We start from the raw sequence: 12,467 nt of genomic DNA on the forward strand, positions 1-12,467 counted from the left end.
TTTAATTAGCCTGGAATGTCTAATTTGATTTAACTTATTTTAATACATCTTTGCTATTGCTGTTTTCTAATTTTTATTTGACTCTTAGATTTATAATGTTAACTTTCATAAATTTGACTTAGAAAAACTAGTAATGTTATTACATAATGAATCTTTTATATAATTTATATACTTTTAAATTTCATTATTTCTTTTTTTACAGAGCACTGACAAAAAGAGTAGGTCAGAAATAGAGGCAAGTTCAATTACTTGGAAATACATTTTATAGCTACACAATGAAGAAAAACATGATGTTTGAGCTTGGTTTGAAAGAAGAAGGAGTTTGATTAAGGTGAGATGCAGTATTAATGCCTTTGAGAAGACTACTATGAGTAAATTATAGGCACAAAGCAATGAAATAAATTAGAAGCTGTTAACTATTTAGAAGACTTTCTTCTTTCATTTTACTCTGATTCATCCAAACTTCTATTTCGTTGAGAGAAATATTACCCTTTTTACAAAGTCATGGAAAGCTTGTTTCACTTGCTTATTCCTCAGGGTGTAAATGAAGGGGTTCAACAAGGGTGCAACAGAAGTAGTGAGCACTGAGACACCTTTATTTATGGCCACCTCATCCTTTGCCGAGGGCTTGATGTAGATGAAGATGCAGCTGCCATAGGTGATGGAGACCACAATCATGTGGGACGAGCAAGTAGAAAAGGCCTTTTTTCTTTCTTGGACGGAGGGGAATCTCAAAATTGTCCGAATGATGAATGTGTAGGACAGAAACACACACACGAGGGTGATAATGAGAGCAAATACAGCCACAACAATAGCCATTTGTTCAGATACCCATGTATCTGAGCATGAGATCTTCAGGAGGGGACTTGTATCACAGATAAAATGATCAATGGCATTGGAGTCACAGAATTCCAGCTGGAGGCCCAAGCCAAGGGGTGGGAGAATGATCATCAAGCCAGACAGCCAACAGCAGAGGACTAATAAGGTACACACCCTATTGTTCATGATGGTCATGTAATGAAGCGGCTTACAGATAGCAACATAGCGGTCATAGGACATGGCTGCCAGGAGAAAAAATTCTGTTGCTCCAAAGAAAACAACAAAAAATATTTGGCTTGCACAAGCATTATAGCTAATGGTATTATCCCCAGTTGATATACTGTACAAGAATCTAGGAATGCAGACAGTGGTAAATGAGACTTCTAAGAAGGAAAAATTTCTGAGGAAAAAGTACATAGGAGTTTTCAGATGGGAGTCCAGCAGTGTGAGGGTGATAATAGTCAGGTTCCCTGTCACACTGAATATGTAGGTCAGAAATAAAAAGACAAAAAGCAAAATTTGTAGTTGTGGGTCATTTGTTAGTCCCAGCAGGATAAACGTTGTTACTGATGTGTGGTTTCCCATCACTGACTTTTGAAATCTACCCAGTCAGCATGTAAAAATAGATTTTTATGATGACATAGGTATTCAAATTCTGTAGTAAAAGACTATATTGAAAAACCAAGAAAAGCAGTCTACATTTATTTTCTCCTTTTCTCATCATAATCAATATTGCCACTATTCCAATAAACTTCCATAATATTACTTGTCTGAGCAAAAGATTATTCCTTCAGGATTCCTGTTATTGTTAAATAATCCAACTTTTTCTCAGATCATTATTTACTCTTCAAAATTTATAAATGTAGTTTATTATAATTCATTATGTGAATTGGATTTACAAATAAGTTAGGAAAAGGGATGATATTCCTTAAGCCTTCTTTATCCAAGATAAACCTTAGATACAGGACATATCCAGATGGTTAAGAACATGAATTCTCTTCAATTGTCCCAATCAAAGGATTGTTTTAAGAGTAAATTGCATTTCTCCTGGAAAACAAAATATAATAATAAATCTTTAGATTTTTCTTTGTTTATTCTTCTTTACTTTTATGCCTTCTTCTTAGCCCTAAGATGATTTGATGGATAATTACATTGTCTATAGTGTCAGAAATATTGTGTTCAAGATATTTACAAAGGAGTATCTTTAGATGCACTCATGTTATTTTCAGTTAATTGACTCTGGTACCTTTTCTCTCAAAATCCCGAAGCTAAAATTACATTTAATATCACTAACTATAGTCTTCCAGGTGGTGCCTTTTGCATTATGTTTTTAATTTCTTTAAAAAGAGAGTAGTAGTTCTACCTCATCCTCATACCTCTACTTAGTTTAGTCTTTAAGCCTCTGCAACCTGACTTTCACTTCCAACCCCTCCCTACTGATTTTCTAACACCTACAGGAACTTCATTACTGTGAAGCACAAGGCTAGACTCTTTATTATAAAACTCATTAAAATTATACAAAAATATTCACTTTAGTTAATTTTAGCCAGGCACTGGGAAAGAGGGGTTAGGTGACAGTGGAGAAATTAAAAATCAGAATAATGTTGGTATGATAATCAAGACTTTCATATGCATATTAATATTTGAGATCCACCCAGACAGTTAAGAAAAGTTATTGCCCAAATTTGACATCATCACATATATCCACATCTCCCTCCCAGTTGGTGCTGTTCATTATATCATTGTAACCACGTAATTTCTAAATTTACATTATAATTTCAGATACACATGAAGGATGAATAGAATACTAACTGGCTTCTTTTTCCTGTATTATGAGTCTTATTTTGTTGATATTATTTTTGAGCATTATGTATAGTCTTTAGCAAGAGGAAGCGACTCTATTTCTAACTGCTCCTTGTCATTTACCATCATTAATTATTTATGTACAATGATAACTATGAAAATATGTCCTATCTGAGTACATAATCTTTAGGCTTCCTGGTACTTTTTTCTTCAAGGAATAAAATGGGATTTCCCAGGAGACATTAATTAGTTTGCTATATGAATGATTTTTCACTCAGTTGCATTAAAATACATCCTACAAATAACGGCCCTCTGAGTCTGGAAAATTGATTCCTTTGTTTCTATGGACATGTGTCTAATAAAATCCCATGAGATACATATAGCAAAGCCAATCTTGCTATGAAGGCAGGAACACAGGAAAATGGACACTAACACAGGGGAATCTATGAAAAACACACACAACTCAAATAAGGGAAATGATGCAGAGTTGAAACCACTAAGATGGAAACAATAACAAAGTTACCCGCCAACATTATATAATGACAGTCTGCCACATATACTTACCTCATGTATTAAACCTTCAAGGTTTCTCAAGAAATAGATTAATAATGAAAACAGATTCCTTAGATGATCCTTCTACTCCCAAAGGTGTGATCTCTTTCTGAGCCTTATACCAATCAATAGCTTATACAAGGAAAGACAAATAGTGCTTTGCTTTCCAAATCTCTGAGATTTTTTCAAACCCCCTCATCCTCTTTCTCTATGCAAATTCTATTTTTGCTTGTGTTAGATAAGATCAATTTATTAATGACTTTTCTTATATGCAAGTTATAAAGATTAATAAACAGAAACCTCATTGAAATTAGCGTCGGGAGGGTCTGTAGGTGAAGATCACACCTTACCACCCATTGTCTTACCTCCAACAAGATGTTTTTCTATTCTACTCCTCTAACAGGAAGAAGGACGATCTTCCCCTCAATAGACAGTCACTCAGCCAATGAAAGACTGTTAAAACTCAGCCAAAGAAAAGCCACTAGATGTTAAACTGCCATGGAACTTTTGTTTACAAAAACCCATCTGAATTCCCACTTTTCTCTATAAAAGAACCTCCTCTCTTATGCTTCTTTGGATGAGCGCAAGTTTGGCCATTAGATCACATGCCCCAAATTGCAATTGGTTATGGTCTAAATAATTAAATTTGTTGAAATAAAATATCATATGTAATAAAAATATTAAGGGTGTTATTACTGGTTGCAGTTTTAAATATATTAACAAGAAATCCAACATTTTAATCCAAGAATGACACCGCCTTTGTGTCACAGCAACAAAAATGAAATTAAATGTTGAATACCAAATTATTATTTCTTATTGTTCCCAAATAAATCTATTTTTTTTTCTGGAGAAATATCTGGCTGTGTATTTGTTTAAGGCCAACGAAGTGAAATTTTACGCTAAAAATTTACTATGGTTTACATAATCGTTGCTTTGTCTTAAATCTGATTTCCCTTAGACATATTTCTCTCCCAGTTACTCTGGGGCTATAAAAAGGGCAATAAGCAGAACAAACTATGAAGTCACTAAAAATTGACAACCTTGCTGTCATCTCCTTTTCCATACTTCCTCCTCTGAATACACGACAGGCAAAAATGGTCTTAGTGAGATACTCTTTTCAATTTTGGAAAAATGTTGTTTTATTCTTGGAAATTGTAGAGAGAACAGTTATTTGAGAGTTTAATAAAAAAAAACCCAGAATAGTATGTGAATGTGTGTGATCATGCTTCCGTAACCCTAAATGGGACATGCTTCTTGTACCAATACAGTTCTATTACACCTCTGCAGAGTACTTCTTTTTTTTAAAAAAACATATTTTATTGATTTTTACAGAGAGGAAGAGAGAGGGATAGAGAATCAGAAACATCATTGAGAGAGAAACATTGATCAGCTGCCTCCTGCACACTCCCTACTGGGAATGTGCCTGCAACCGAGGTACATGCCCCTGACCGGAATCGAACCTGGGACCCTTCAGTCCGCAGGCCGACACTCTATCCACTGAGCAAACCGGTCAGGGCTGCACAGTATTTCTTAAGCAACATGCTCTTAGGCTCTCAAATGATTGCCAGGTATATTTAAAATCACGTTTTTCTCCCTATTTTCCTCTTTCCCCTGCCATTGGCAAACAGTGTTCTTCTTTCTATTTCTAGTAATTTGCTTTAGGTACTTAAAAAAATAGAATCATATGGTAAAAGACGGAGAGAGAGAGAGAGAGAGAGAGAGAGAGAGAGAGAGAGAGAGAGAAAGATACTATTTTCAATCTTGCTATCTTGTGGAACAAAAAGTGTCTCTCTTTTAGTCATTGAATTGCTCTAGTGAGTAATTTAGATATTAAGGGGACATTTCTGTTGAACTAATAGATGCTTAGGAAGGATGGAATTGTTTCTGCCTGTTTTTAATAATAAAAGGATATTATCTATTTAGGAAGTGTTCAAACTTGCCCTGGCTGGGTAGTTCAGTTGGTTAGAGTGTAGTCCTGATACACCATGGTTGCAGATTCCATCCTGGGTCCGGGCACATACAAGAATCAACCAATGAATGCATAAATAAGTGGAATAACAAATTGATCTTTCTTTCTCTTTCTCTCTGAAATCAATCAATAACATTTTTTTAAAAAGGAAATTGTTCCCATCCTAAAGGTTTGGCTCAGTGGATAGAGTGTTGGCCTGGGGATGGAGGCATGAGGTTAGATTCCAGTCAAGGGCACCTGCCTGGATTGCAGGCTCGATCTGCAGCAGATCAATAATTCTCTTGCATCATTGATATTTCTCTCTCCCTCTCCCTTCCTCTCTGAAATCAATAAAAAATATATATTTTATCTTGTTGGAAGCTACCCATTGTCTTCACTATCAGAGAAGTGCAAACAAGGAGCGTGAACGCTGGTGAACCTTGAGCCCTTGCAAGGGCCAGAGCTATGCACCAATTGTTTAGTCGAGACAATGGTGGCTCAAGCAATTTCCTGACCAAATAGTCTCAGAGTAATTCTTTGCTAATATTTACTGACCTTTAAGATAGTCTGTCTGTTACCAGAATTGCCTGCCTGACTAAGGGCTATAGGTGTATCCAAAATTGGATAAAAGGTTGGCAAGGCCTGGGCACCAGTGGAAGTCCTTCCCCTTGCATCAGGCTTCCCACCTGGCCCCCAATATTTCCAAATTATTATTTCTTGTCTCATCTTTGTCATTTGAGCGCAGGTCTTGTCCAGATCCCAAACGCTGAACCATACGGGAAATGGTTCGCACATTATTTGAAAAAAAGAAATAAAAGAAATTGATCACATTTTAAGCAATGTAATATTCTTTTTGGGTATAAATTCCAGGGATTTGGAAAGTATATTTCTGTATGTTCTTGATATTGCACTATATGGGTGACTATTTAAGGATAAAAAATATAACCCTGGCTGTGCCCTTAGTCTTAGAAAGGACAATTGTATAATTCATAACATTTCTACTACAATTTTCCATGTTAAAAGTTGATATAAGCTTAATTAACCATGTTACAGAAAGATATGCCAACAAATATTTTTTCTTATCTCTCAAAAGGAAAAGTAACTCACATATCTACCTTATGACACTTATTCTTTTGATAATTTTTCATGGTTTCTGCCCGCACCTCCTCATTGTTTTTAACTGTGCCGTGTTCAGGGAGACATGCCTCTCCGCTGGTCTAAAAGGGTTATCAACCTACCCTTACTCTCCAGGGATCTTCTGGAGCCTCTCCAGTTCTTCAAATTTCTCATTTTCATATCATATTAAGACTCTCATTAGTTGATCTTTCTTACTGTAAATGCTGGAAACATTTTCCTTTGATCTCTGTCACAAAGGGAATAAAATCCAAGGTAACAGGGGAGAATAAAAGAACTTCCTCTGGGTTTTGGAAGAGCTATGATGGCTCTGAGCAAGAAGTTGGCTTTCCTACTCCCCAAATAATTATGTTTATGTTTTTCTGCTCAGTCTTTTGGAGGTGCACTGGGATCACCTGAGTGAATAAAATAAAGAATCCTTGGAGACCCAGGTTCTAATGTCACTAATAAATCTTTTGCATCATGAACTTTGGCAAAGCAACTAAAACAGCAGCATCAGGAATGCTGTCCTTTGAGACACTAAGACAGAACAATAGCATTAGACAGAGGCCAGGTGCTCATCCTGGTAATAAGGAAAAAAAGCACAAGCCTGATATAAGTATAAGCAATTTTAATAGAACTTTTTTTATATAAATAAATGAAAGATGGCGATGTAACCACGAAACGATATATGTCAAATCCAATGTAACACAAGGACTGTCTGTATTATTGTTACATTTATTATTATTATTATTATTATTATTATTATTATTATTATTATTATACCAAAGATCTAAATAGCCTTTAACCTGTGCCCCAAAATGCTTCCAGTAGGCCCTATTAAGAACCTCATTTTGCAAGTGATGAAATTGAAGTACTGAGGGGTTATGTAACTTACCCAAGGTTACATAAGCAGTATGTGTAGATAGGTTAGCATTTGGTCTGTCTCCTACTGCACCATTCCATTAATGATTGAATAATGTGTATGCAACCCATATTAGAACTGTTCTCAAAATCCAGACATTTCTTTAGCTCTGCGGGCATAGCTCTGCATTTATGGATCAATTGTTCTGAATTAGTCAATCCTGACATAAAGATACCAGAAGCGGTGTGTGTGTCAACAAAACGGGAACTTTAGGTAATGAGAATTTTGGAATCCTAGGGAGGTAGGTACTCCATCTCTTAAAGATATTTACCAGTGTAGGTCAGCATGGTGTGCTACTACCCATACTGCCATTTGAGAGAACATGTATGGACCTTGAAAATATTATACAAAGCAAAATAAGTCAGAGTAAGTTAAGAACCATATGATTTCACTCACATGTGGGACATAAAACTGATACTCATGGGCACAGACAATAGTATGGTGGTTACCAAAAGAACGGGGTAGGAGGTTAATAACAGGTAAAGGGGACCAAACATATGGTGATGGAAGATGATTTTAGTTTGGATGGTGGGCAGACAATGAAAAATTTATCAATTTTGTGATATTCTTAAGTAGCCAGCTTTGGTTTCATTGATATTTGAAATTTTGTTTTTCTTGTTTCTATTTCATTGATCTTTATTATTCCCTTTCATGTTTTGTGTGATACTAGAAAAAATGAGTACTCTGTTGATGTTGGATGGAATATTCTAAAAATTTCATTTAGATCTATTTGGTTCATAATGTTGTTCAAGTCTTCCATATATTTACCTGCTTTCTTTTTCAAAAATTATTTTAAGTTATTGAAAGTATTGAAACGCCTGTTTCCAATTGTGCATTTGAGTGCTAAATGCAACTATATCGTGTTAAGTTAAACTGCATTTGTCAAGCTGGTTCATTTGCAAAGATTGGTTAGTTTTGAGTATGTAATTGGTAAAAATCAATGAAATAATTCTGTAAAAATCTATTGAGTATACAGAATTTACAATGAAGTTTATTGTATACTTTATTATTTGTAACTTATATTTGTAAAATTTATATTATGTCTGTGTATTCTTTTCTGATAACTAGTTGTTAAAACTTACTAGCACCCTATTTCTCTCTGCTCATATACATTGAAGGACCTGGACTTTATTGAGCACTGGATTGCTAATGTCTCCATCAATGAATGCAAGCAAGTATCTGGATTTATGTAGAATCTCCAAAGTAACAACTGCAAAAATGAAAAGCCTTGTCATGCAAAGAGAGAGAAAAAAACATGATTCTGGAAGAGCAGGAGAATTCATGTCTAAGCTGCCTAATAAGAGAGTCCATCATACTTCTCAGTTCTCACTGAAGTTACCATCAAATTGAGCAAAACACTTTTTATAAGCAAATGTTTTTGCTAAGACACAAAAATTTAAATACTATTGGATGCTTTAGACATTAATACTCTCCAACACTTTGTTAATTTTTACCTGTGTTTGATTACAGGTAACCCTGTTTCATTAAGCACTTGTTAGAAGAAGTCATATTTTTAGAATATATATATATTTACTGATTTCACAGAGGACGGGGGGAGAGAGAGAGAGATAGAAACATCAATGATGAGAAAGAATCATTGATGGGCTGCCTACTGCACACCCCCCACTGGGGCTGAGCCTTAAACCCTGGAATTTGTCCTGAACGGGGATCAAACCGTGACCTCTTGGTTCACAGGTTGAGGTTCAATTACTGAGCCTCACCTGTTGGGTAGAAGTCACATTTTAATGGTGATAAAAGAGAATCCAAGCATTGAGAATTAAAAAAGGGGGGGGGGGGGAGGACATCTTTTAAACTTATTAACAATAAAGTAAATTTATAAACTAAAATAAAATGTTTAATATAAAAGAATATTAAGGAAGAATGTCCTATAGACAACAAGAAATAGTGTCTTGATGGTAAATTAAATGATCTTATATGTGCATGCATCATTTGTGAAAGAAGATGGAAAAGAGACAAATGAATGAATATTGAATGAAGTTTATTCTTAAATGTATAAAGCTATAATTAAGAACTTCTTATAGAAAAGATGTGTGTCAAGGTTTAAACAGAGCAAACATTTAAATCCACATCTTCAATGTCCTCAAAAAATCTGAATTATATATATATATATATATATATATATATATATATATATATATAAAATAATGAAATCATTCAAACACTGAAACACATTTTAGGGTATCATTGGCATACAATAAAATGCAAGAACTGTATGGGAGTTAGAAAGCATATGGTTTTAATTGCCAAAAAAGTCAACAGAGAAGCTATTGGATCTTAGGAAACCTAAAGACAGTCCAGGTTATTCCCAAGGAAACCTCAGATGAACTCTAGGCTCAGCATCAACAAATTTAAAGAAAGTAATGGGCTATGGAGGAATCATCAATATAGTTTATCAGATGTTTTCTGATAAGAGTAGTGGGGTCCTACATGAATATCAATACCATACTTGTAGTAACTTTGAAATTTGGTCCAAAAATCATTAAACAAGATACATTATAATAGTAAAGGATGGAATTGACAATGAAGATATTATATCTATGTCCCAAGTAGCATAGATAAACATTCATAATGTAAAAACCATAGGAGAGATGAGGGCAAATATAAGAACATTAGACTTAGGATACAGTATCTCCAGAAAACCTTATTTTAATACTCTGTGCATATCTACTGAGAGAAATATATTTTTAGAATTCCTTGGTTATAACTTTATTTAATTTTTATTGGTGTCCAAAGGAAAAGATCTTCAATGATTTGTAAACTAAATTCTGGCATTTAAAAAAATGTCATTCTCATCTATGCAACAACAAATTAATCATGCTCAGAAAAATTTCAGGGCAGGTAGATTTTAAAAGATAGTTGAGCCAAATGAGGTCAAAATGGTATAAATAGAGAATAAAACTTGAAGGAAAAGGAAGTATAGCAGTGGATGGAGAAATATAACAATATTAATATTATGTTAGGCATAATATTTCATTTAAATAAAGTTCAGGCCATAAATTTATGATGAAAATTTATTTGAGAAACATTTTTTGACCAAGTTCTTAAAGGACTGCTTTACCTGCTGGTTTCTTAAGGAGTAAATAAACGGATTTAGCATTGGGGCAACAGAGGTATTGAGCACTGCTATACCCTTGGTCAAAGCCACTCCTTCTTTTGCTGAAGTTTTGACATACATGAAAATGCAACTGCCATAAGAAATAGAGACAACAATCATGTGTGAGGAACAAGTGGAAAAGGCCTTTTTCCTTTGCTCAGCAGAGGGGATTCTGAGGATCATTTTAAGGATGAATACATAGGAAAGAATCACTAATGTTAAGGTTACCATGAGCGTGAATACCGCCAGAAAAAAGGCCAGGAGCTCTAGGGATGCTGTGTCTGTGCAGGAGATCAGTAGCATAGGAGAAGAGTCACAGGTGAAGTGGTCAATGATGTTGGAGTCACAGAAATCCAGTTGAAGTCCCATGATCACAGGTGGGAAGATAATGAGAAATCCAGCCAGCCAAGAACTCATTACAAGCTGGTTGCAGATTCTGCTATTCATTATTACTGTGTAGTGCAGTGGCTTACAGATAGCCACATACCGATCATAGGACATAGCAGTCAAAAGGAAAAATTCTGTTGAACCAAGGAGAATGAGAAAAAATACCTGAGCCATGCAAGAATGATAAGAAATGGTCATATCCCCTGTTGCAATGCTGACCAGGAATCTAGGAATAGAAACTGTGGTAAATAAGATTTCTAGGAAAGAGAAATTCCTAAGGAAAAAATACATGGGGGTTTTGAGGTGTGAATCTATCAAAGTAAGGGTGATAATTGTCATGTTTCCAGTTATACTCAGTATGTATGTGAAAAATAGAAATAGAAAAATTAAAGCATTTAACTCTGGGTCATCTGTTAATCCCAGAAGAATGAACTCTTTTACAGATGTTTGGTTTTTCATTTCTCATTGTTAACTTCTTCCACATCTGTAAATGCAAACAAAAAACGATGATTTAGTAATTACAGGATTACTTCTTTTAAAAATCACCCCTGCCAGCTTAAGAAATACTGTATTTAATATTATGGACCAATAAGTTAGATACCAAGTTTTACTGAATTCTGAACATATATGTGATCCAGGACAAAGAAAGTTATACTTAGTATCTGCTTTGTAAATCATTAGCCATTTAATATTAAGTGAGTCACTTGAAAGTTCTAATAAACACATCTGTACAAGAAAAATATATTTGCCCAGCTGGTGTGGCCTCAGTGGTTGAGCATTGACCCATGAACCAAGAGGTCACAGTTCGATTCCCAGTCAGGGCACTTGTCTGGGTTTTGGGCTTAATCTCCATTCAGGGGTCTGCAAGAGACTACTGATCAATATTCTCTCTCATCATTGATGTTTCTCTCTCTCTCGCTCTCTCTCTCCCTTCTTCTCTAAAATCAATAAAAACATATTTAAAAGAAAAAAAACATTCTTATCAAATGTGTTTTACTTTCTCTTAAAAATTTGTTCATGTGTATGAAAATTAGGTATAAAATACAAAATATTATATTAGCTTTATTAGAATGTTTTACCAATGACAACATGTTCTAATCATTCTTAGAAAATGAAACATTTTAAAGTTTAATTTTTTAGAGATTTTTTCTCCCACAATTTTCTCAGGATGTTTCATGTCAGCCCTACCTATATAGATAATTAATAACAACAAAAGAATCAGTACCATCAAAACTACACACACACACACACACACACACACACACACACATTTATATGAGTACATATATATAAGTAAACAAGCAAACAGAATGTAATTTTTTCTTTGTGAATTCAATAATAACCTATGGCTTTTTAGAAGACATTCTAACAGCCAAAGTTAAGGGATCTAAGTTATCAGCTGATTAGAACAAGGAAAAAATAAATGAAAAAATTCTTACAATAATATAATCCCATGTGGTAGTAAGTTGCTGAAACCTAAACACTCTGTTGCCTTACTTTAATTGTCAGTGTTTGATGCTTATTTTGGAGCATTTCATAGATTTCACAACTTGTTTCTGCCTTTGATTTCCTTATGTAATAACATACTTATATAGTGTGTTGGTGGAATTTGGCGAGATGATCCTGGTTGCGTAGAGTGAGATGGAACATATGGAAGAATAAGTCCAGTACAAAATTTATTCTTGAAGTAAGGAGGCCCTGATAGAAAGGTGATATAGTCCCAGTTGCTGGTAGAAGGTGCTACATCCAGACTGTAAGAAAAATATTCAAGAAGTCTTGCAACTTGTGATCAAGAAAACTGATGA

At 34.6% G+C, this 12,467-nt stretch overlaps 2 protein-coding genes across 2 annotated transcripts; both read right to left on the reverse strand.

Annotated features, from left to right (window-relative positions):
* Positions 1-465: 465 nt before the first annotated feature.
* LOC139005460 (olfactory receptor 6C2-like) lies at positions 466-1,404 on the reverse strand. Its single transcript, XM_070407688.1, has one exon. The coding sequence runs from the start codon at positions 1,402-1,404 to the stop codon at positions 466-468; it is 939 nt and encodes a 312-aa protein (XP_070263789.1).
* An 8,775-nt stretch (positions 1,405-10,179) lies between these two features.
* LOC139006408 (olfactory receptor 6C65-like) lies at positions 10,180-11,121 on the reverse strand. Its single transcript, XM_070408795.1, has one exon. It carries the CDS (start codon positions 11,119-11,121, stop codon positions 10,180-10,182), a length of 942 nt encoding a protein of 313 aa, XP_070264896.1.
* Between the last annotated feature and the right edge of the window lie 1,346 nt (positions 11,122-12,467).

Source organism: Myotis yumanensis, unplaced genomic scaffold (assembly GCF_028538775.1).
Source record: "Myotis yumanensis isolate MYYU_CA2020_CCGP unplaced genomic scaffold, mMyoYum1.0.hap1 SCAF_3, whole genome shotgun sequence".
In the NCBI taxonomy this organism is placed as follows: Eukaryota; Metazoa; Chordata; class Mammalia; order Chiroptera; family Vespertilionidae; genus Myotis; species Myotis yumanensis.

Excerpts from the sequence above, each read along its gene's own strand:
- LOC139006408 (XM_070408795.1), bottom strand. The coding sequence starts at position 11,121 with ATGAAAAACCAAACATCTGTAAAAGAGTTCATTCTTCTGGGATTAACA.
- LOC139005460 (XM_070407688.1), bottom strand. The coding sequence starts at position 1,404 with ATGGGAAACCACACATCAGTAACAACGTTTATCCTGCTGGGACTAACA.